At 46.6% G+C, this 26,031-nt stretch overlaps 1 protein-coding gene across 2 annotated transcripts in view; it reads right to left on the reverse strand.

Moving 5' to 3' along the window:
- Nucleotides 1–26,031, reverse strand: part of ankhb (ANKH inorganic pyrophosphate transport regulator b) — a 287,434-nt gene that overhangs the window by 12,204 nt on the left and 249,199 nt on the right. For both annotated transcript variants that reach the window (XM_072509527.1, XM_072509528.1), the window contains 3 exons: nucleotides 21,235–21,364; nucleotides 7,895–8,018; nucleotides 1,506–1,605 (listed from right to left, as the gene is read on the reverse strand). In XM_072509527.1, the coding sequence (XP_072365628.1) occupies nucleotides 1,506–1,605; nucleotides 7,895–8,018; nucleotides 21,235–21,364 (354 nt within the window). The remainder of the gene's footprint in view (nucleotides 1–1,505; nucleotides 1,606–7,894; nucleotides 8,019–21,234; nucleotides 21,365–26,031) is intronic.

Below are 26,031 nucleotides of genomic sequence, written 5' to 3' on the forward strand. Positions count from 1 at the left end.
GAGGCCATAATCAGATCAGCCTTGATCTTACCGAATAGGGGAGCAGGCTCAAAGGGCCGAGTAGCTTATTAGTTTCCTAATGTCATTCATAAAAGGGCTGGCTCTAATCGTTAGACTGTGCTCTCTGGTCTGGACTCCCTAGTCAATGGAAATCATTTCTCTCTACCAAACCTATTTTCCCTTTAAATCTTGAAAACTTTAGTTCAATCGCACAGTAGCCGTCTAAATTCTATGTCAACTCATAATTTAACTCTGAGTCTAGTTCTCATTTTCTTAGTCCTACGTTTAATTTATTCTTTATTTTGATATTTATATTTGAATTGGTGTGGAATTAGCTATTCTAACTTCCTGGTTGTTTGCTACGTTCACACAGCTTCTGAATGCCCTGTAGAGGGTGTTGCACTGAAAATACCAAAACAAATGCCCATATAAAGTCTGTAGACAAGTGCAACTGCAATGATTGGCTAACATTGTCCATTCGCCATTGGAAGCACAATTTGGCTCCTTGTGTTTCAATTAGCTGGCTTACACATCTGCTGACAAATGTAATATGAATAACTTTGTTTTCAGTTTATTGTGAATGCAGCTGTGTCCTGGAGTAACTGGCTGATTATTCTGCTTTTCTTTCTGTCAGTTTTCTCTAAAAGCTTTCGTGGTTTTTAGCTTTCCTTCCCCTGAACTCTGAATCTCCGGGGAGTCCGGAACTAGGAGTCATGGTCTCAGAAAAATAGATCAGCCATTTAGGAATGAAAAGACTCGGAGCGTTGTGAATCTTTGGAATTTTCTACTAGTTCTTCAATATATTCAAGCTTGTAATTGGTAGATTTGTAGATATGAAGAGAATCAAGGTTTATCAGAAATGTGTGGAAAGGTGTAGCTGAAGTGGATTATCAGCTGCAATCTTACTTAACGATGGAGTAGGTTTGAAGAGCCATTTGGTGAACTCCTGCTCATCTCTAAGTGCTCCTTCATTCTTTCTCTTTGGGGTTGTTTTGACTTTTATTGTTGGAATAAAATCATTTTATTTACACCTGTCTCAATTTCCTTTGGCCATTGAAGTCCATTGCTATCAGATGTCGCACGGTAGCAGAGTTTAGCACCGTTGCTTCACAGTGCCAGAGTCCCAGGTTCGATTCCCGGCTTGGGTCATTGTCTGTGCGGAGTCTGCATGTTCTCCCTGCGTCTGCGTGGGTTTCCTCCGGGTGCTCCAGTTTCCTCCCAAAAGTCCCGAAAGACGTGCTAGAAGTCTCCCTTGGTGTACCCGAACAGGCGCCGGAGTGTGACGCTAGGGGCTTTTCACAGTAACTTCATTGCAGTGTTAATATAAGATGTAAGATTATTATTATATCTTTCTCAAAATGAATTTAAAGAACCTCTATAACTCCCTCAAAAGCTGTATTGGCTCTGCATCTTAGGGCAAAACTATGCAGATAACTTTCCATTACACACACAAGCACAGTAACAAAATAAAACAGCCATCAAAAAAGCTGTATAAAAAGGCTTGCCTCTTTCCGATAAACATAACAGGATGCTATTGCTACCATCGCCGACTCTCCCAGAAAACCAGCAAGAAGTGAACTAACTCCTAAAGAAGCTCCATGGATCCTGAGAAATACAGAAACACTTCTATAAACATATGTAACAGCATTATTGCAAAAGTAAAGGTAAGAATTCATAAGATTTATCAAGATGTAAAATTGTCAAAAACATTACAAAATCCAAATATTATTCAATTAATAAACTAGAGATCAGTCATTATTATATTTGTTGATCATCCACCTCATTTTCTACTGAATGTTTCAAAGGAACTTTTGGAGGGCATTCCAAAATAAAGCAGACCTGATACATTTTTGGTGTGAAGGAGATTATTTTGCCAGTGATCAATACACTGAAGAGAGTTTATTTTATGGAACTAAAATGACTCTAGAAAATTACTGATGCCCAGCATTATCATGACATAGAGTCACAGAGGTCTACAGGACAGAAACGGCCCCACGGTCCGTCTGCACTGCTCAAAAACAACCACCTAATTTAATCACATTTTTCAACACTTGGCCCATAGCCTTGTATGCCTTGGCATTGCAAGTGTACAGCTAAATATTTCTTAAATGTTATGAGGGTCTCTGCCTCCACCACCCTTTCAGCCAGTGAGTTCCAGATTCCAAAACCCCTCTGGGTGAAAACGTTTTTGCTCCCATCCCCTCCAATTCTCCTGCCCCTTACATTAAATTTATGCCCACAGGTCATTGATCCCTCTACCAATGGGAAAGTTTCTTCTTGTCTACTCTATCCATGTCCCTCATAATTTTATACATCTCGGTCATGTCCTCCCTCAATTTCCTCTGCTCGAAGGAAAGCAACCGCAGTCTATCCAATCCAGCTAAAACTCCCCGGCCCAGGCAACATCCTGGTAAATCTCCTCTGCACCCTTTCCAGTGCTATCACATCCCTCCTATAATGTGGATTCCAGAACTGCACACAATACTCTCGGCTGTGGCCTAACCAAAGTTTTGTACAGTTTCAGCATAACCTCCCTGCTCTTAAACTCTATGCCTCGGCTAATAAAGGCAAACATACCAAATGCCTTCTTAACCACTGTGTCCACCTGCCCTGTTACCTTAAGGAACCAGTGTACATGCACACCAAGGTCCCTCTGATCCTTGGTGCTGCCCAGAGTCCTGCCATTTAAATTTAATAATGATCCCTAGTTCTAGATTCTCCCATAGGAAGAAACATCCTCTTCTCATCAATTCAAGTCAATTACCCACAGGATCTTTTTTGTTTCAACAAAGTTGCCTCTTACTTTTTGAAAATCCTGAAAATACAAGTCTAGTAGTGTGTCTAATCTTTCCTAATTTGACAACCCGCCCATTTCAGGTATTAGTCCAGTAAACCTTCTCTGAAGTGCTTCCAATGCATTTACATTTGGCTGGTTTAGCACACTGGGCTAAATCGCTGGCTTTTAAAGCAGACCAAGGCAGGCCAGCAGCACGGTTTGATTCCTGTACCAGCCTCCCCGAACAGGCGCCGGAATGTGGCGACTAGGGGCTTTTCACAGTAACTTCATTGAAGCCTACTCGTGACAATAAGCAATTTTCATTTTTTTTTTCATTTCATTTTCCTCAAGTAAAGATATCAATACTGTAGACTGTACTCCTATAACTGAAGCATTTAAAAAAAAATGTATTTTATCCTAAACACATTCAAAAATACAAGAGAGTCAGAGAACATTCTCCACATCTCATGATCTATAGTGTTGTACAAGTCCCCCCCCACCACCGCGCAACGAACAACTCCTCAAACATGGACGTGAACAGTCCCCATTATGTCTCAAAGCTGATACCCTCAATTCAAACTTAATCTTCTCCAAGCGGAGGAAGTCATACTGGTCCCCTAGACAGCCAGGCCACCAGTCCCGGTGGCGTTGTCGACCGCCATTCCAGCAAAATCCTTCGGCAGGCAACTAGAGAGGCGAAGGCTACCACGTCGGTCTTCGTCTCCTCCATCAGCTCCGGCATTTCTGATACCCCAAAAATCGCCACCATAGGGTCTGGCCTCTACCTCCACAATCTTTTCTAGCGTCCCGAACACTCCCTCCCACTACCTCTCCAACGTCTCACAACCCCAGAACATATGTACAGGTTCGCTGGTCCTCGCCCATACTTCTCACACATGCCTGCCACCCCCTGGAAGAATCCACTCATCCTCGCTCCGAGTCATGTGCACCCCATGTACCACCTGAAACTGTATCATACTCATCCTCGCACATGAGGAGGTCAAATTCACCCTGCGCAGTGCCTCACTCCACGCTTCCGGGCCTATCTCCCCCACCCACCAACTCCTCCTCCCATTTCTCCTTGATCCTCACCACTCGCGCTCCCCCCTGCTCCCCCAGCCACCCCGATATGTCCTCGATCCTACCCTCCCCTTTCACGTCCGGAAGCAGCAACCATTCAAATAGGGCATATTTCGACATCTTGGGAAACCCTCTCCATACCTTCCGTGCAAAGTCCCTCACTTGCATATACCTGAATTTGTTTCCCTTCAGCAGCTGTACCCTATCTTGCAGCTCTTCCAGACTTGCAAACCTCTCCTCCTGATATAGATCCGTTGCCCAGCCCACTTTTCTCCACCTCCTATCCATGCCATCCATTTCCCCTGGCTTAAACCATTATTCTCACACCGACACCGACATCCCCTCCATCCTAAAGTGCCTCCTCAGCTGGTTCTACACCCTAATTGTGGACTGTACGACCTCAGTGTCCCTCCTCGGTGCAATCACTAAGTCACTGTCACCATGGCCCTCAGGCTGGACCCCTTACAGGACTCCTCCTCCATCCAAACCCATTCTAACCCCTCGCTTTCCCACCACCGCCTCACTTTCTCCACATTCGCTGCCCAATAATAATGCAGCAAATTCGGTAATGCCAATCCCCCTTTCTGCCTCTGCCTCTGTAGCAGGGCCCTCTTTACCCTAGGTACCTTCCCCGCCCATATAAACGCCAAGATCGCTGCATCCAGCTTCCGGAAAATGAACTTCGGAATGAAGACCCGAAGGTCTGAAATATGAATAGGAACCTTGGCAGGATGTCCAATTTCACCACTTGTACCCTCCCCGCCAGTGTTAGATGCAGCGTATCCCATCTCCTAAAGTCCTCCTTTAACTCCTCCACCAACTTTGTTAAGTTCCATTTGTGCATGGTCACTTCCCCGTCACCTGCACCCCCAGATACCTAAACCTACTCCTGGCTACCCTAAATGGCAACACCCCTAAATTAGAACATAGAACATTACAGTGCAGTACAGGCCCTTTGGCCCTCGATGTTGCGCCGACCTGTGAAACCACTCTAAAGCGCATCTACACTATTCCCTTATCATCCATATGTCTATCCAATGACCATTTGAATAGCCTTAGTGTTGGCGAGTTCACTACTGTTGCAGGCAGAGCATTCCACACCCTTACTACTCTCTGAGTAAAGAACCTACCTCTGACATCTATCCTATATCTATCTCCCCTCAATTTAAAGCTATGTCCCCTCGTGCTAGACATCACCATCCGAGGAAAAAGGCTCTCACTGTCCACCCTATCCAATCCTCTGATCATCTTGTATGCCTCAATTAAGTCACCTCTTAACCTTCTGCTCTCTAACGAAAACAGCCTCAAGTCCCTCAGCCTTTCCTCATAAGATCTTCCCTCAATACCAGGCAACATTCTGGTATTGGCTCCCCGTCCCGCCTCGTTCACTGGAAACACCTCACTTTTTGCCACATTCAACTTATAGCCCAAGAAGGCCCTACCTCTCTCCGTTAAGACCATAATATGCCCCATACTCTCCAACGGGTCTGACAAAGCAGCAGGTCGTCTGCATACAGTGACTGGTGTTCCCTACACCCCCTCGTAATCCCCTGCCATTCTGCTGACCCTCTAAGGGCCATCACCAAGGGCTCGATCGCTAGCACAAATAGCAGTGGCGACAGCGGACACTCTGTCTCGTTCCCCTACGCAACCCGAAGCTCCATAAACTCATCTAGTTTATCCGTACACTCGCCAACAGTACAGCAGATGCACCCAAGCCACAAACCCAAACCTTCCCAGAACCTCAAACAGGGACCGCCACGCCACCCGGTCGAAAGCCTTCTCCACGTCCATAGATACCACTACCTCCGGTACCCATCCCGTCGACAGGGCCATGATCACATTTATTAACCGCCTAATATTGCTGTGAAGTTGCCTACCCTTCATGAAGTCCATTTGGTCTTTTGCAATCACCCGCGGAATGCATCCTTCCATCATCCTCACCATTAACTTAGCCAACGTTTTCACATCTGTATTCAACAGAGATATAGGCCTGCTGTATGACTCTGACCCCTTCAGGAGAACAGGATGTCCCATCTTGACTCCACTGCGTCCAACAGTCTGGCCAGGTTGGCATCTCCAAAGCGTGGAGCATGTCTGCGTGGTGGCATGGCTGTGTACTGTCTGGGGTTTGCTTGGACGGAGCAGTTTATGTGCTGACACCTCTTAGCGGGGAACTGCCAGGTGCGATGCAGGTGACTCAGCTGGCAGGACAGCCATTGCTACCGTTAAGTCCATGGGGGATCATTACCCTAATTGATGTTAGATACTGATCACGGTCTTGCCGGGTCGGTCGTCGGGAAGCACTTGGCAAGTCATGCTCGCTACCACACTTACAGCTTCTTCCCTTAGATCGCGCCCAATATCTAACCACAAAAATCGTTACAAAACTGCTTTAAAAAACATTTTGGCCAGCTATCACCTATTGGTAGCACACTTGTTTAGAGTCTGAAACAGTAACTGGGTAAAGATTTTCCCAAGTCACTATTAGTGACCAGGTACCTCTGCTGCTGTGAGAAAGATCTTAAAATTTCAAGCAGCGTATCTGGGATCTTCTTGACCTGTGGTGAGTCAGCAATCGGACAATCTGGTTTTGTTGGTCTTTTCCCTTGTTACCACAGCAAAACAACTAATTTTGCATAAAATCATATCAAATTTAGGCTAGGCCTTGGAAACACTCTACCATTTTGTTTCACCACTGGCAATGCTGGTAGTGAGAAAATGTTATTTATAATGAAGACATTGATCTTGTACCTCCTGAACTTAGTTCATTTCCAATAACTAGGTGTACTCATGAATCAATCTCCAATCACTCAATTATATTTCTGTAACAGTGAACGTATGAGTTACACTCAGACAGCTTGCCTGATGATTAATCTAAAATGATGTGCACTTTGACTGAGAAAGACTCAGTCAGTTTAATTGGGAGACATTTATTGAGACAGCTTGACAGCTCAATTGTGGGCTTGAATTCAACCAATACCTGAGGTTTACCATTCTGATGTGGTGCCTCATGTTGGTTTGAATGAACTGTGTCAGGGAAAACCTTTCAACTCGGGAGGGGTAGTAACCAGGGAGGGGTTAAGGGACAGTGTCAAACGTGGCCTGCAACTAAAAAAACACACTTATCGAGTGATTTTTGAGAACATCAGTACATCTTAAAGCTGCTTACAGCAAATGAAGTTGCTTTTGGAAGACACTGCTACACGAAGGAAATGTGGCAGCCGGATTGAGCACAGCAAAGTCCCAGCCCCGCACACGGGGTCCCACCCACAGATATGTCCCGCCCATGGCGAGGCCCACAGATAGGTTCCGGCCACATATAGGTTCCGCCCACATATATATATTTTTTTCCAATTAAGGGGCAGTTTAGCGTGGCCAACCAACCCATCGTTTTGGGTTAGGGGAGTGAGACCCACCCAGACACAGCGAGATTGCAAATGCCACACGGATAGTGACCCAGGGCCAAGATCGAACCCGTGTCCTCGGCACCCTGAGGCAGCTGTGCTAACCCACTGTGCTACCACGCTGCCCTTGGTTTCGCCCACATATACACGCCATCCAGATAGGTGCTGCCCACATACAAGTTCTGCCCACAGATAGGTGTTGTCCACAGTAATGTGATAATGATTAGATCTGTTTTAGTGATATTGGTTGATGGAGAATTTTGGACCAGGACAGCAGGGAAATTACCCCGTCAGTCTTGGAAATGGTGTGACAGGGTCTTTTGTGTCCACCTGAGAGGCCAGATTGCTCAGTTTAACACTTCACCCAACCTCCCATGTGAAAATACAGTGTTCCTTCAGTACTCCACTTGAACATCGTCCTAGACTGTGGGGATGGAAGGGTTCTGGAGTGGAATATGAAGACACAACCCGTTAGTTTAGAGGCAGGAGCACCACTAACTGAACCAGAGGTGACAACTAGGGATGTCGTTAATAGTTTCACACTTGATGCAAAGCTGGAAACATCCTATTCTTCACAAAGTCAACACCACTCAAGAATTACATTCTAAACATAGCCACAACTGATACTAACCCCATGTAAGGGAGAACGATCAAGCTTGCAATGAGAAGCACTATCCTCAGCACAGAACTGGGTGCCAGAACAAAGGTCTTCTTCAAAGTCATCAGCCAGCCAGTCAGGTGAGCTCGAACTGTAACTGTAAGAAATTGAATGATTAATGACAGATACTGCTACTCATTTTTTAAAAAGTTGTGCACAGAGCTTGTATTGCTAAAAATGAGCTATTTCTCTATCATGCTTAGAGATTTGGATCATGAGGTAAGTGTATTCAAAATACAAAATTGAAATATGGTGATCTTTATTGCCTGTTTCAGATAGGCTGGACTCTTGCCGGTGGCGGATATGATGGGTGGGAGGGTGGCAGGTGGGATTCGCCCAAGGCCATGGTGGGAAAGCCGATGATGGCCTTCCTGCCCCAATGCCAATTGAGGACTAAAGTGGGCAACTAATACCCACTCAAGGGTCTCTTCTCACAGCTGCTGGTACTAACTTACCAGTAGTGGTGGGGGTGGGGGAGGGTTTGCCCTGTGTGGAGCAGACTGATTGAGGGACCTGGCAATAGGAGGACTACCCCCCGACAGCACCCTGCCCTTGCTGCTGACCCCCATCCCAACCCCGAGTGTCAAACCAGCAGCAGACACCGGCTCACTAGTGGTGCAATCATGCAATACTGCTGCCAGCCTCTGATTGAACAGCAGCTCTAGGTAAACAGGATGGCCACTCCCATGGTACTTGATCCTGGGAAAACCCGAGGCTGGCCTGTCAATTGCCAGGGTGGCACTTAATTTGGCGGGACTAAAGAAGTGATATATTACCTCCATTAAATTCAGCCCTCTCTGTGAATTATAATGGTAAAGATCTGAATATTCCAAGACCAGATGCTTTATATTGGGTGTATAGAAATCTTGCTGAGCTCTGCTCTTGACCCCTGAAATATCCGAGGCCAACAGAGGTCAATGAACCACAGTAATGTCAGTCAGGTAACAAAGCCTTTACAAACACAGTTTTGGATCTGAATGGAAGTGGTGGCAATAAGAAGGAAAGAACGGGGGAAATAAGGATTGCAGATGTGTGGTGCTCTTCACGGTAGCATAGTGGTTAGCATTGTTGCTTCACAGCACCAGGGACCTGGGTTCGATTCCCGGCTTAGGTCACTGTCTGTGCGGAGTCTGCACGTTCTCCCCGTGTCTGCGTAGGTTTCCTCCGGGCGCTCCGGTTTCCTCCCACATGTCAAGTGCAGGTTAAGTGGATCGGTCATATAAATTGCCCTGTAGTGTCCAAAAGTTAGGTGGGGTTGCTGGGTTATGAGGATAGGGTGGAGATATGGGCTTAGGTCGGGTGCTCTTTCAGGGGCCAGTGTAGACTCGATGGGCTGAATGGCCTCCTTCTGCACTGTAAATTCTATGATTTTGTGTTCAAGAATGTGACCGTTAAGTGGCAATTTATTCAGGTTAATGCCTGATTTTCCACTAACTGTGATTTAACTGTAAGTTAAATTTGTAAGCTAGGTGCTATTGCTGATTTTGAATACTGTACTGCACTACAGTATTCACACAATTTGTGACAAACAAACCATACCAATCAATAGAGGCTACCCACTATATAGAGGAGAAACACATCATTACAAAGTGAAGTGGATACAAAATTGTGTGTGTTGCATTACACATGTGTCATCCACCCCACCCATTTTACACATGTGTCATCCACCCCACCCAGGAAATCCTTTACACCCAAAGAAGATTAAAACATACCTCATTATGTTTTTAATATTGATGTCTTTGTAACAAAAATAGCAAACTTTTATTATCTAATAAATACATCACCCCACCCAGGGTAGTACTGAAAGTACAAAGCAGAATTTGATTGTAAATTTGTACAAAGTTAGCATTTGTTATCAAATATTTCTTGGAATAAAAGCAAAACAACAGGACTGAACCCAGTTTTAATGCCCACGATAAGTAGCCATCAGCATTCTCTTTCAAAATTCAAGCCAATTCCATGAGGGAACAGAACCGTTGGGATCCATGGCACATAAACCATTCCTGGAGAGGAGAAATGAACAGGATGCAGGCTCTTTGAAATCTCTTTCCCATCATATTTTATAATGGAAAAAAATAACTGATGTCAACTTTTGGCAAACTTTCTTATTGATTTGTTTCTCTCTCCATATTTTACTCATTTCCAGCCCTAGAAATGTCAACACCAATGATTCTGGGTGACCTCCTTTCTGTCAGCTCTGAGGACTGGTAAAAGGGCCTTTCAATCAGACAGTTGCAAATATCCCAAGAGTTTGGGCAATTCCAACTCAGGTCCTAGTGAAACATGGGCACATTCAACGATAGGAGAATTCCAAGTGAAAAAAGGGGAAAAGTGCAATTGCCATGTGCAGTCAGCCATTCTATTCTGTCTCAACTTAGTTAAAATATTTATGAGATTGTCCAGTTTGGTGGGAAGAACAAAATAATATTTATGTGGCAAGAGATGGCAGAATGGCGCAGCAAGAGGGATCCGGGTGTCTTTGTACATGAATCACAAAAAGGTTAGCATGCAGGCACTGCGAGTAATTAGGAAGGAAATGGTGGCCTTTATTGCATGGGGGATGGTATACAAGCATAGAGAAGTCTGTTGGTGAGAACATACCTAGTGTATTGTGTATAATTTTGGTCTCCTTATTTAAGGAGGGATATACTTGCATTAGAGGCAGTTCAGGGAAGTTTCACTTGATTGATTCCTGAGGAAAAGAGCTTGTTTGTTTTCTGAGGAAAGTTTGAGCAAGTTGGGCCTGTATTCATTGGAGCTTAGAAGAATGAGAAGATGGTCTTATTGAAACATGTAAGATTCTGGGCAGACTTGGCAGGGTAGATGCCAAGAGGCTATTTCCCTTCATGGGGGAATCCAGAATTAGGTGGCACATGTTCAAAGTAAAGGATTTCCCATTTAAGACAGAGGCGAGGAGGAATTTCTTCTCAGAGGGTGATTTACCTTTGGAATTCTCTATCCTAGTGAGTTGTGAGCAGTAAAGGCTGGGACACTGAATATATTTAAGGCCGAGTTGGACAGAGGTTTGATTGATAAATGAGTCAAGGGTAAAGGCAAGAAAGTGGATTAAGGCCACAATCAGATCAGCTGCTGGTTTATTGAATGGCACAGCAGGCTCAAGGGGCATACATGCGCACCCATTTCTTATAATATGTTTTTATTTGAAGAGTTTCTTATACTATGTTCTTATTTGCAGAATTTGAAGAGTTCTAGGGTAAGGCACACAAGGAAAAACAAAACTTTGTTGAATAATAGTGACATTAATTTTAAACCTGCCCTCTAACAACAGGCCACCTTACTCCCCAGCCCCACAATGCTGCGATAGGGAGAGAGTGGTCACATCAGATGTTAATATCCTTAAATTCAAAGTTCAACAAGAATATTTTGGATTTATATAGCCAGAGAGAAGCGGAGAGGTGGATAATGAGCCAAAGCGAGGTGGAGAGCCAGAGGGACCCAGAGAGAGGCAACAAGAGGCAGAGAGGGGGACGGAGAAGGACAGAAAGTGCCAAAGAGGTACACAAAGAACCAGAGAGAAGCCCAAAGAGCCAGACAGACGCACAAAGAGTCAAAGAGTTGCACAAAGAGCCAGAGAAATGCACAAAGAGCCAGAGAGATGGACAAAGAGCCAGAGAGATGGACAAAGAGCCAGAGAGATGCACATAGAGCAAGAGAGATGCACATAGAGCAAGAGAGATGCACACAGAGCAAGAGAGATGCACAAAAAGCCAGAGAGGTGGAGAGAGAGAACCAAGAAGAGGCAGAGAGAGAGCCAGAGAGAGGAGGGAAGAGAGAGGAGGAGAAAGAGTCAGAGAGAGGAGCGAGAGAGCCAGAGAGAGGAGGAGAGAGGGCCAGAGAGAGGAGAGCCAGAGAGAAGAGGAGAGGGAGAGAGTGAAATGGAGAGTGTGTTATTCCTAGTGTCTGGATAAAGTTCGTAGCCTTACAGTTGAAGTAGATGCTTTATTTGTCTGAATTTGTTCTCTCTCCAGCGCTTCTACTATGTTACATCTGAACTGCCCATCTGTGTCCTGCTCACCAGCTGCCGTACCTGTGAAGAATGACTCTGACTTCCTGTCTGTATTTATACATCTCCCGTGCTTCCTCTAGTGATTGCTTAGTTGTAGTGCATTTACACTGACCCCTTGTATATATACACAGATATGCAGATCACTACATCCCCCTTTTTTCTTTTATATATTTTCTGTACAGTGTTAAAGAAAATTGTACAAAACAGTTCGATTAATTATGATATGTATATCTGAATAAGTGGTGATGATATTGGTTATTATACAAAGCCAATTAATATTTATCAGACCAATCTCTTAATAAAAAAAATTTGGGTCCAACTTTATGAATTTATTCGATTGAGTTTTTTTTTTCTTCTGTTGTTGACGTGGTGATGTTGATATTATAATTTCTTTGTGAATGTCGTCAGTGTTCTTGTTTTTAAGTAACCAACAAGTCATCACGAGGTGTTTGAACGGTCGAACCACTGATGTTGACTGACGTGGACTTTTTCTTGGGCTTGTGGTATCGATTTAGTGTGTCATCTGCCTTGAAAGCTGGTGTGCTTGTTTGTTCTGGAGCAAATGTGAATTTGTGAGATTCGTTGTCATGCCATGGTATGTTTGTACTCTTGCCATTGTTTTGGAGTGTGCTGTTGCATTGTCTTTCATGTGCAGAGTTGTACCATGTTGTACAGGTCGTTGTTTCATTGTTGTTGTTTCTGTCGTTTCTGTCTTTGTTGCCTTCGTTGTTGTACTTACTTTGTTGTTTTTGTCGTGCTAGTTATTTTTGTTGTGCTTGTTGTTGCTGTTGTTTCTTTGTTGTTCTTGTCGTTGTGTTTGTAGTTTTTGTTGTGCTTGTTGTGTTTCTTGTTGTTGTGTTGTTGTTCTTGTTTCTGTTGTGCTTCTTGTGGTTTTTGTTGTTCTTGTTGTGCTCAATGACTGTTCCATGTGGATAATTTGAGTCATTCTCAAATTTATTGGTGTCAGTGTCCTTTGTCGTATCTGATGTTTCATTGAGCCTTTCTTCTTTAGGATTGTGAGGATGATCTGATGTTGCATTGATCTTGGTGACATCAGTCATTTGTGGTGGATTTGATTCCTCTTCTTTGCTTCCTTAGTGCTCCACTACTGAAGTCATTTCTGGTTAATTTCAATCATCTTTGGTTTCTTGGTGCTCCTCTTCTGGAGTCAAAATCTTCAAGATTTCATTTTCTTGTGGGTAGTTTAGAGTAGATGAGGTTTCAATTGACGTGGTGTCACTGGACTCATGAGTAGCCCTCCTTTGATTGTTGAATGCTTCTGTACAGACGAGCTGAAATCTGTCAGTCTCGCTGTGATCTTGCACATCTTGTATGTCGATTGTGATCACATTGTCACTGTTCTCACATACAGCGGGTAGACACCCATTGACTTCTTGTTGATTATGTGTGCTGGGTAGACTTTCACAGTCTGCTTCTGGTTGCTCAGATACAGTGGGTAACCTTCATGGTCTTGATCATGCATGGCGTTCGCTATGGAGTCTTTAATTCCTTTCATTTTGGAGTCTATCAATGAGCACTCTGTGGAGGCTGGCTTGGTCGCTCTCTCTGTGGAGTCTTTCATCGCTCTCTCTGTGGAGTCGTGCAGTGTTCTCTCTGTGGATTCGATCTGTGCTCTCTCAACAGAGTCGGTCAGTACTTCTTCTTGTTCTTCTTGGGTATTTGACAGGTTGCTGTCATCCAATGTATCGACGATCTGCCATTTCATCATGGTATTGGATTCATCTACCATGAGTAGAGTCGTGTTGAGCTTTGCAACCGTGATGTTGATGCTATGATTAGCATTTCTGAATAACTCAGCCATGTCTGAGTAACATTTTTCGATAAACAAATCATCTTTGGATTTGTTATTGTTCTCTTCATGTTCAGTGAACAAATCATCTTCTTTGGTTTCGGATTTGTCATTGTGCTCTTCACTTTGGGTGGTGCAAACGGCTGGTTCCAGGGTGCTGCGAAGTTATTTTCAACTGCTGGTAGAAGTTCAGGCAATGTGCCTTTTGAGGTTGAATTTTATGGCTTTGTGCCTTTAAATGTCTGGTTTGTGATTTTCGCGCATTTCGCCGTTAAGTGGGCGTGGTCTGAGTTTCTGACATCATGACGCTCGTGACGTAAGGCGTAGGAACCGTTTGCGCATGTGCAAATCGAGTTTCCTTTACTGTGCGCTTTTTCTTAAACTGCGCATCCATCTTGGAACTGTGCGCTCTTTTTGTCCAACTGCGTATGTGCGCTTTGCGCATGCGCAGTTCCATCGTTGAACTGTGTGGTCTTTTCGTTTAACTGCGCATGCGCGACTTGCGGAGTCCAAAACGGCTATTTTCAACTGCGCATGCGCGGCTGCAGTTTCCTGTGCATGCGCAGGCCCAGATTTGCGTCTTTTGTTCCCCGGGCAGTTTAAAATATGCTCAGAGCCATTTTAACTTCATCAGACCCGTTTTTTCTTGTTAAAAACTTAAAGTTATTCTTTTCTTGCGATCTGCACTTGTCAATCGCGATTTCCAGCGTTAAACCTTTCTCTTCTGGTAATAATTGTTGGAGTTTCGCATCACTCATTCCCTGTGCAATTTGGCCTCCAAGCATTGAATGTCTTAAAGCAGCATTGTTACTGGTGTTACAGTGATCTTCAAATCAGTATTGCTTCTAATTTGGTGTTGTCTTCATCTTTCAAGTATTTAAAGCTAGTTTCCTTTACTGTGCGCTTTTTCATAAACTGTGCATCCATCTTTGAACTGTGCGCTCTTTGTCCAACTGCGCATGTGCGCTTTGCGCATGCGCAGTTCCATCGTTGGACTGTGTGGTCTTTTTGTTTAACTGTGCGTCTAGCTTCATGTCCTGCTAGGAGTAGTGCTATTTTCATTTCTTCCGAGGCTGTTCTCAAATCATTAGCTATGGTATATATTTCGATCATTTGTTTAAAGCTTTTCCAGCTATGACTTAAATTACCGGTTGTTTTCAGCTGCGGTAGAGTTCCAACGAGTTTCATTGAATCAGCGAAATCTCCCCACGTCAAATGTCCGATACGTGTTTTCTTGTCATTTCGTTCTTTCTGTGTCTGCATCTTGTGTAATCTTATAGTAAGCGTTATGAAGTCTCCTGGTACCATGTGTTATTCCTTTTGTCTGAATAAAGCTCGTAGTCTTACAGTTGAAGTAGATGCTTTATTTGTATGAGTTCGTTCTCTCTCCAGCGCTTATACTATGTTCCATCTGAGCTGCCTGTCTGTGTCCCGCTCACCAGCTGCTGTTCCTGTGAAGAGTGACTCTGACTTCCTGTCTGTCTGTATTTATACATCTCCCATGCTCCCTCTAGTGATTGCTTAGTCGTAGTGCATTTACATTGACCCCTTGTGTATAGGTACACAGATATGCAGATCACTACAGAGAGAGAACCAGAGAGAGGAGGGAAGAGAACCAGAGAGACGCAGAGTGAAAGGAGGAGTGAGAGCCAAAGAGAGACAGAGAGAGAGCCAGAGAGAGGCTGATATAATAATAATAATCTTTATTGTCACAAGTAGGCTTACATTAACACTGTAATGAAGCCACTGTGGAAAACCCCTAGTCGCCACATTCCGGGACCTGTTCGGGTACATGGAGGGAAAATTCAGAATGTCCAAATTACCTAACAGCACGTCTTTTGGGACTTGTGGGAGGAAACCTGAACACCCAAAGGAAACCCATGCAGACACGGGGAGAATGTGCAGACTCCGCAGACAATGACCCAAGCCGGAATCGAACCTGGCACAAGGTGAGTGGCCAGACAGGAGGATGTTTAATACTCATGTCTCATGATGACAACGGCATGGATCAGGTTTCAACATTTGCAATCATCTTCAACCAAAAATGAAGATTCATCTTCAGCTCCCCTGAGGTCCCCAGCATCATAGATGCCAGTCTTCAGCCAATTTGATTAATTCCAAATGGTATCAAGAAACGGTTGAAGACAATGGGTTCTGAAAACGCTATGGGCCCTAACAACCTTCAGGCAATAGTACTGAAGACTTGTACTCCAGAACTTGCCATGCTCCCTAGCCAAGCTGCTCCAGTACAGCTGTAACATTGGCATCCACCAGTCATTGTGCAAAACTATCCAGATATGTCCCGCCACAAAAAAAAAAAAGGACAAATCAAATCCAGCCAATTACCACTCCAACAGTCTACTCCCCATCATCAGCATGGCTCTTACACAGCAATACACTGCTCAGTGATATTCAGTTTAGGGTCCATCATGGGGCATTCAGCTCCTGATCTCATTACAGACTTGGTCCAAACATGGACAAAAGAGCTGAATGCCCGAGGTGAGGTGAGAGTGACTGCCCTTGACATCAAGGCTGCATTTGACCAAATGTGGCATCACCAAACCCCAGATTCTCATTGCCTGCTCATCACCAAACCCAGATTCTCATCACCTGCCATCACCAAACCCCAAATTCTCTGCGCCTACCTGCCCCCAAACTCGCCACAGGCAGGTTGGGAGAATTCCGCCTCGGGTTCAACCATCTTCAACTGCTTTATTAATGACCTTTCCTCCATCATAAAGTTAGAAGTGGGGATACTCTCCCATGATTGGACAATGTCCAGTATCATTTGCAACTCCTCAGAGTCCATATTCAAATATGCTAAACCCGGATAACACACAGGCTTAGGCTCAAAAATGGTAAGTAATATTCATGCCACACAGGTTCCAGACAATCATCTCTAACCATTATCCCTTGACATTCAATGGCATTACCATTGCTGAATCCTCCACTAACAACATCATGCGGGTTACTATTAACCAGAAACGGAAATGGACTGGACTAGCCATATAAATACTGTGGCTACACAAGCAGGTCAGAGGCTGGGAAGTCTTGAGGCTTGTAACTCACCTCTTTTCTCCCCAAATCCTATCCACCACCTGCAAGGCACAAGTCAAGAATGTGACTGTGACTGAATACTCTCCAATTGCCTGGATGAATGCAACTCCAACAACACTCAAGAAGTACGACCCCATCCAGGACAAAGCAGCCCACTTGATTGGTGCGCCATCCGCAAACATTCACTCCCTCCACCAGTGACGAACAGAAGCAGAAACAGAACACAATGCATTGCAACAACACACCAAAGCTCCTCAGACAGCACCTTCCAAACCTGTGACCTCTACCTTCTAAAAGGACAAGGGCAGCAGATATGTGGAAACTCCCACCACCTGCAAATTCCCTTCCAAGCCACACACCATCTTGACTTGGAACTTCATAGCTGTTCCTTCACTGTCATTGGGTCAAACTACAAATGCTGGCCTGGCCAGAAGTCTCCACATCCAATGAATGAATAAGAAATCCTGCAGATAAGTTGATGTAGGGGTGCAGACATGTCAGTTGCAGATGGGAACTAGGTGATGGAAAGGAAATAGATTGCAGGCTCAGTTTGGGACCAAATAGGATACCAAGGTTATGAATCGCCTGTTTCAGCTTCAGACAGTGGCCGGAAGAAGATGGAGTCAGTGGGTAGGGAATGAAATTTTGGATGGGGACTGAAGACAGTGGCTTCAGTTTTCCAAATATTTCATGGGAGGACATTTCTGCTTATCCAGTGCAAGCAGCATGTCAGACCAGATGCGCTGGAGGGGTTGAGAGAGATGTTGGTGAGATAGAACTGTTTGTTGCTAGTTCATATTTAGAAACTTTGGTTCTGCTTTAAGAGGATGTTACCATGACGCAACATGTGGATGAGAAATAGGAGGGGCCAAGACTACATCTTTGTGAGACTCACAGGAGCGAAGAGAGAAGCCATTTCAGGGTATTCTCAGGCTACAACTTGATAGACACGAATGAAACCAGGTGAGTGTATTCTCATCCAACTGGATAATGCGGAGGTTGAAGGATGAGAATGGTATGGTCAATAATGTTAAAGTCTAGAGGCAAGTTAAGAAGGATCAGGAGGGATTGTTCACCACAGTCATGTAAAATGTTAATTAGAACTTTGATGAAGGCCATTTGATTGCTGAAATGGGGCAGTAACAGATTAGAGATTTTTAAGTCCCAGGAAATTTGACCATGGATTTGGGGTATAAGAACACATTCAAGAACTTTGAAGGAGTTGCGATTGAGGTGATTGTTTGTAAAGCTGGAGGGGTCAAACAAGGAATTTTGAGGAGAGGGGTGATGATAGCAGATTTGAAGGGAAAGGGAAAGAATTTGAGAAGAGGGAGCCATTAACAGTATTGGCCAATGTGAGGGCCAGAAAGAGAATTTAGATGATGTTATATAGTAAGGAATACATCCTGGCTACTGGAACGGCACATGATCTGCAGTGACGTCAGCAGAGTGCTTGCGTGGGCTTCAGTTCTCCACCTTAGTTTGCATGATCAACATCTCCTGAATAAACCTCGCATTGTATTTGTAAGAAATCCAAGTGTGTGACACTCTTTGCGGCACTTAGAGAATACAATAGATGGTCAATAGTTTGGTACCAGAAGGAATCATGGAGCAGGAAATGGCTCTTATGGACAACTTGAACATTGTAAGGGCAAAAGGGGAAGCGAGAAGGAAGCTGCAGAAAGAAGCAAGTTCAGTGCTATGATAGGGGTTGTTTGGCTTGGTGGGCTAGGGTAAGCGAAGAAAACAGCAGAGGTAGCTTAAGTGATGGGTTTAATATTTATGATCAAGATGTTTATGAGTTCTTCATCTTTGTTATTGAAGGTAAGGATGGAGAAGGCCAAGAAAAGGGATTTAAAAAGGGTTTGTAGTGGAACAGAGAAGCTGTGGTCTCGCTTTATATTCCAGAATGACCCTGGTGCTTTATGTAGTCTGGCATTCAATGGCTAAACCTGTTATCTGCCATAAATGTTCACATCTGCATTCCTTAGATTTAAGGCAGGGGAAAACGGGTGTGAGGTGCTCCGGAGAGTGAATGCCTCCACCTCGTGCGCGAGGTTGGGGCTGATACAGTTGAAGGTGGTATACAGAGCACACCTCACGAGGGCGAGGATGAGCCGATTCTTTGAAGGAGTAGAAGATGTGTGTGAGCGTTGCGGGAGGGGGGCCCTGCTAAATGATAAAATCTCCTAAAGCTGATTTCTTTCATCTTCATTGCAGCAGAGATACCAAAGTTGGGGCAACAGCTATTTGCATCCGACAATACAATGGAATCCATTCCATAGAATCACAGAATTGTTATGACACAGGAAGCCATTTTGCACCAGCTCTTCAAATGAGCATCATGACTTAGTACCATTCTCCTGCCTTTTCCCGATACCCTGCACATTGTTTCTATTCAAATAATCATCTAATGTCCTCTTGAATGCCTCGATTGAACTCGCCTCCCCCACACTTTCAGGTAGTGCAGACCAGACCCAAATCACTCACTATGTGAAAAAGCTTTTTCTCACATCATATTTGTTTCTTTTGCAAATTCCTTTAAATCTGTGTCTTCTCGTTCTTGATCCTTTAACGAATGGGAACAGTTTGAGTGCTAAAGAGATCCAGGAATTGCTAAGTGCACTAGAACAAGAGGTCATAGTCTCAGGATAAGAGGTAGCAAATTTAAAACATAGATGAGGAAAAACTACTTCTCCCAAAGGGTTGTGAATTTGCTACTTCAGAGTGCAGTGGATACTAGGACAGCGGGTAAATTTAAGGAGGAATTAGACAGATTTTTAATTGGTAATGGGTTGAAAGGGTTACGGAGAACGAACAGGACGGTGGGGTTAAGGCTGTGATGAGATCAGCCGAGATCGTATTGAACAGTGGAGTAGGCTCGAGAGGCTAAATTGTCTAGTTCTGATGTTCTAAAAAGGAACTATTCTATCTGGTTTCACCATCCTGCTCTTGGTCTGTAGCCCTGTAGGTAACAGCACCTCAAGCGCAAATCTGATGTTCTTGATTAATAAGGGGATTTCTTGATTAATATGAAGATCAGGGGTTCTGGGGAGAAGGCAGGAGAATGGGGATGAGGAACATATCAGCCATGATCAATGGGCTAAATATCTGCTCCTATATCTTATGTCATTAGTCTAATTCAGAGTCAGTAATATTTACCAGTATTGTCAATTTGAATCTCTATGGAAGGGAATAAATATCCTGCTGAAAAAGTGGTAAAAATGTTTTGAAATGATCCAAAAGGTTTTAATATTGTCATAGGATTAACAAAATATGTTTAAGTGAGTGATAGACAACTTAAAACTCAACTGTTACAACTACCTTCAGAAGAAACTCCCTTTGGGAAATAATTATACCGAGATTAGTAACAGCTTTTTTCGTCAATTTAACAAGAGATATTTCACCTCCTTTGCTTTTTTTGGAGAGATCTTTGATCATGGGTCATTTGTGGGGTGTTTTTTGGTAATCAATGATCGTCTCAACTCAATATATTTCTTCATTCTGAATGATCTTTCAGAAGCAAAGGGAAGGACTATTAGGATTTCCATAAATAGAATTGGGCCCTTTTTAAGTCTAGGCATCCAACACCATCAATGGGGCCACAAAACTGCAACTCTACATGTCTTTAGTAGTACCAACTGCAATCTATGCCAGTGAGACACAGCAGAGAACACCAAAGACGTAATGCAAGTCGGACATCTTTCATCAGGTCCTGGGCATCACACTGATAGACTGCATCACCAATGAAGAAGTGGTACAGAAGACTGGTCAGAGTTCCTGTGGACATTGTGACGGACATGTGATTAAAGCTGGGAGGATATGTAGTTCCCTTCCAGGATATACGCCCACAAGAGTGGCAGTAGAATGGGCGCCACCAGATGGAAGAAGACCGGGTGAAGTACATTTAAGGAAGACTTCCTGGGATACCACTTGAATGGGAGTAAAAACAATTATGATGGATCAGAGTTGGTGGCTGGGTATTGTTGCCCATTCCACATGGAACATAGGATCTAGAGCTTTTCCACATGGAACATAGGATCTAGGGCTTTTCCACATGGAACAAAGGATCTAGTTCCTTCAGTCCTTCTCCCAAGTCTTAACATAGAACATAAAGTGCAGGAGGCCATTCGGCCTATCAAGTCTGCACCAAAGTAAGTGAATCTTAAGTAATTCTTAAGATTCCCTTAATTGTTGTTTTCATTCGAAATTCTCTTGCAACATCCTGAAGAAACCACACACCTTTGAAGAAGCAAGCCAGATTGTTAAATACTGAACAAGAATAGGGGAAGCCTATTTAACTGAATCTAATCTATACTTTTCTCATTGTAGCTACAGTAAAGCACTGATTAATCCAGCAATAGTCAACCAATATCATCTCTAGACTGTTGAGGCATTACTTTAAATAAAGATTCATACCTGGGAAAGGGAAGAAGGAGACGATCTGCAGCGGAATCACACACAGCTCAGCAAAAGCCAAATTCACACCTATCAGATTAACCAGAATTTTTTCTGACAGATGTGGAGTCCAAAATATAACAAAGCATAACTGGGGAAACAGAGGAAATTAAAGTTAGAAAACATCCCAATGTAGTTTAACAGTTACCTGAACACTACTGTCTGGCCAAGAATCACCTCCAGATTCAGAACATTAGTTCTAAATATCAGGTTTAGCTCTCCAAGGATCCCACACATTGCATGCAGCAGAACGCTTCTCATAAAATGGCTGCAGCTCCAATAATATTAATAATGAGAATCTTTATTAGTGTCATAAGTAGGCTTACATCAACACTGCAATGAAGTTACTGTGAAAATTCCCTCGTCGCCACATTCCGGCACCTGTTCAGGTACACGGAGGGAGAATTCAGAATGTCCAAATTACCTAACAGCACGTCTTTTGGGACTTGTGGGAGGAACCGGAGCACCCGGAGGAAACCCACGCAGACACAGGGAGAACGTGCAGATTCCACGCCGACAGTGACCCAAGCCGGGAATCGAACCTGGGACCCTGGCACAGTGATGCAACAGTGCTAACCACTGTGCTACCGTGCCGCTGACTGGTGCATGCAACACTGCCACTGGTGCAGGCTGCTGGAAAATCTCTGTGAAAATACATATATTTTAACACTAGTAGCAGATATACAAGTTCATATTAGAGTGCTTTTATCTTTTTATAGGTGAAAATTGACTTTTTACTGGCTAACTGCTAAATGTCCAGCCACAACAAGAGATATCTATCCTGAACACTCAGTTACCCATGGGAAGAAGGATCATCCCCTTTTGCTTGCTTTATTAGATTAGATTCTTTTGTCTGTTTCTGGGATCAGTATTTGTGTTAGTAAAGAAGAAATCAACTGTCTTGTCTAGTTTGTGCATCCTTCTTGCAGTTCACGCTCTATTACCGAGACCAAATCTACAGTTTTGCTTCTGTACCCTATGCCAGACCCAGCAACTGAAGAATGGCCTTTGTACTTGTACACAAAACAGCCAGTTACATTGGCTTTGAAAATTAGGTGGTAGGTATACACAAGGGAGGCCTTGTGGAGCAGTGGTTAGCCTATCAGCCAAAAGCTCTTGGATTGAGTGTCACACCAGGACTTAATGACCCAAGGAAGGTGTGTTCATTACATGGCCAAACAGGTTGATTATCAACCTGCAAATCCTTCTGAAACCAATGAAAGGGTGGGAGTATATGTAATGGAAATAAAATTGGAGTCTCTACCATCGCCATCACTATCCATGCCTGTAAAATTGCATGTTGTCACAGCAACAAGATGCCTGTAAAATTGCATGTTGTCACAGCAACAAGATGCCTGTAAAATTGCATGTTGTCACAGCAACAAGATGCCTGTAAAATTGCATGTTGTCACAGCAACAAGATGCCTGTAAAATTGCATGTTGCCACAGTAACAAGATGCCTGTAAAACTGCATGTTGCCACAGTAACAAGATGCCTGTAAAATTGCACACTGCCACAGCAGCTTGGACTCAGAATGATCTGTAAAATGTCACCACACATTTGAAACATTTTTTTTAACTTAACTCGAGGACTGACAGGAAAATCTAATGAGGTGTGTAATGGGTTATATGTTATCAACTGCTTTGTAGCACAAAACTGAAAGTTCCTCCTGACATTCAATGGCATTGAGACAAAAAATCATAAGTAGCTGAAAGCGCAAAGGGACAAATTCTGATGCTAAAGGCACAAAAACAGTTACATTAGCAATCACTCTCCTATCACCTCAGTTTACAGACATGTTTAGTCGTGCAGTATTGCTGAAAAGAGACATGCTGTTGAAACTTTTCATCTTACACCCTTCAGGCCAGACACAAGAATACCTATTATAAAGGGAACAACCATTACCTGGTTCATTACTTATGGCACTGACTTGAACAATCAAAGTTGACCTGCCCAGCTTTAATTTAAACAAATGCAGGACAGTTAACAGCTCCCTGGTACATTCTCCATGGGTAATGCCTCTACCAATCAGGGTCCACTTGCCAACCAATTAGCACGGTCTTCTCATACATCTGCACTTCTGCCATGACACGGCAACTGAATTCAAACCAGGCTCAAAGATTAAAGGGTCATGTGATTATCCAATTTACAATCCATTCCATCTAATTATCTAACGGAAATAGAAATGAGCAGGAAAACAGATTTGAAAATTATACACTTATTAGATACACAATGGTGTTGAGTAAAATTGTCCCCATTTGCTGTTTAATAAAGGCAGCTACAGGCTGTCATGCCAATAAGAAAGGCATAATTCATTTGGTTGATGCATGATTTGTAAGAAACATGACTGAAAATCCTTTAATAACACATAAGGGAAGGGCTGGGAGCAAACCATTTGGAGCAACAGTTCTTAACATGTAATGTAGGTCAAGTCTTGTTGGTGATTGAATTTAAAAATGAATGAGATCATCTCCTGTGTTCAAGACAGGCTAAACTCGGAGGGATATTGTCAGATAGATTTCAAGTTACAGGCAGATTATGTTCTACTGGGCTGACATTATGGAACGATGCATTGCAGTGCTTCTGAGCCGTACAACTGAATAAGAGACTGACACTCCACTCCATTTCAAATCCAAACTATGCTGCAGAAGGAGGTGCAAGTTGTAAGCTAAATCTCCCGTTTTGGAGGCAGCTTCGATTGTGGAAATATCAGATAGTAATGTTTCTGGCAGTCTGCAGATGGCCAAACAGACACTGGCAGAAGTGTGCAGGGAGTGGACGGGCGAGCGGGGAGTGGACGGGCGAGCGGGGAGTGGACGGCCGAGCGGGGAGTGGACGGCCGAGCGGGGAGTGGACGGCCGAGCGGGGAGTGGACGGGCGGGCGGGGAGTGGGCGGGCGAGCGGAGAGTGGGCGGGCGAGCGGAGAGTGGGCGGGCGAGCGGGGAGTGGGCGGGCGAGCGGGGAGTGGGCGGGCGAGCGGGGAGTGGGCGGGCGAGCGGGGAGTGGGCGGGCGAGCGGGGAGTGGGCGGGCGAGCGGGGAGTGGGCGGGCGAGCGGGGAGTGGACGGGCGAGCGGGGAGTGGACGGGCGAGCGGGGAGTGGACGGGCGAGCGGGGAGTGGAGGGGCGAGCGGGGAGTGGAGGGGCGAGCGGGAAGTGGTCGGGCGAGCGGGAAGTGGTCGGGCGAGCGGGGAGCGGACGGGGGAGCGGGGAGCTGGGCGAGCGGGGGGCTGGGCGAGTGGGGGGGGCTGGGCGAGCGGGGGGGCTGGGCGAGCGGGGGGGGGGTGGGCGAGCGGGGGGGGGCTGGGCGAGCGGGGGGGGGCTGGGCGAGCGGGGGGGGGCTGGGCGAGCGGGGGGGGGCTGGGCGAGCGGGGGGGGGCTGGGCGAGCGGGGTGGCTGGGCGAGAGGGGGGCTGGGCGAGTGGGGGGCTGGGCGAGTGGGGGGCTGGGCGATCGGAGGGCTGGGCGATCGGAGGGCTGGGCGATCGGGGGGCTGGGCGAGTGGGGGGCTGGGCGAGTGGGGGGCTGGGCGAGTGGGGGGCTGGGCGATCGGAGGGCTGGGCGATCGGAGGGCTGGGCGATCGGGGGGCTGGGCGATCGGGGGACTGGGCGATCGGGGGGCTGGGCGATCGGGGGGCTGGGCGATCGGGGGGCTGGGCGATCGGGGGGCTGGGCGATCGGGGGGCTGGGCGATCGGGGGGCTGGGCGAGCGGGGGGGGGGGCTGGGCGAGCGGGGTGGGGGCTGGGCGAGCGGGGGGGGGGCTGGGCGAGCGGGGGGGGCTGGGCGAGCGGGGGGGGGGCTGGGCGAGCGGGGGGGGGGCTGGGCGAGCGGGGGGGGCTGGGCGAGCGGGGGGGCTGGGCGAGTGGGGGGCTGGGCGAGTGGGGGGCTGGGCGAGTGGGGGGCTGGGCGAGTGGGGGGCTGGGCGAGTGGGGGGCTGGGCGAGTGGGGGGCTGGGCGATCGGAGGACTGGGCGATCGGGGGGCTGGGCGATCGGAGGGCTGGGCGATCGGGGGGCTGGGCGATCGGGGGGCTGGGCGATCGGGGGGCTGGGCGATCGGGGGGCTGGGCGATCGGGGGGGCTGGGCGATCGGGGGGCTGGGCGATCGGGGGGCTGGGCGATCGGGGGGCTGGGCGATCGGGGGGCTGGGCGATCGGGGGGCTGGGCGATCGGGGGGCTGGGCGATCGGGGGGCTGGGCGATCGGGGGGCTGGGCGATCGGGGGGCTGGGCGATCGGGGGGCTGGGCGATCGGGGGGCTGGGCGATCGGGGGGCTGGGCGATCGGGGGGCTGGGCGATCGGGGGGCTGGGCGATCGGGGGGCTGGGCGATCGGGGGGCTGGGCGATCGGGGGGCTGGGCGATCGGGGGGCTGGGCGATCGGGGGGCTGGGCGATCCGGGGGCTGGGCTATCCGGGGGCTGGGCGATCCGGGGGCTGGGCGATCCGGGGGCTGGGCGATCCGGGGGCTGGGCGATCCGGGGGCTGGGCGATTCGGGGGCTGGGCGATCCGGGGGCTGGGCGATCCGGGGGCTGGGCGATCCGGGGGCTGGGCGATCCGGGGGCTGGGCGATCCGGGGGCTGGGCGATCCGGGGGCTGGGCGATCCGGGGGCTGGGCGATCCGGGGGCTGGGCGATCCGGGGGCTGGGCGATCCGGGGGCTGGGCGATCCGGGGGCTGGGCGATCCGGGGGCTGGGCGATCCGGGGGCTGGGCGATCCGGGGGCTGGGCGATCCGGGGGCTGGGCGATCCGGGGGCTGGGCGAT

The sequence above is a fragment of the Scyliorhinus torazame genome, chromosome 6 (genome assembly GCF_047496885.1).
Source record: "Scyliorhinus torazame isolate Kashiwa2021f chromosome 6, sScyTor2.1, whole genome shotgun sequence".
Classification (NCBI taxonomy): domain Eukaryota; kingdom Metazoa; phylum Chordata; class Chondrichthyes; order Carcharhiniformes; family Scyliorhinidae; genus Scyliorhinus; species Scyliorhinus torazame.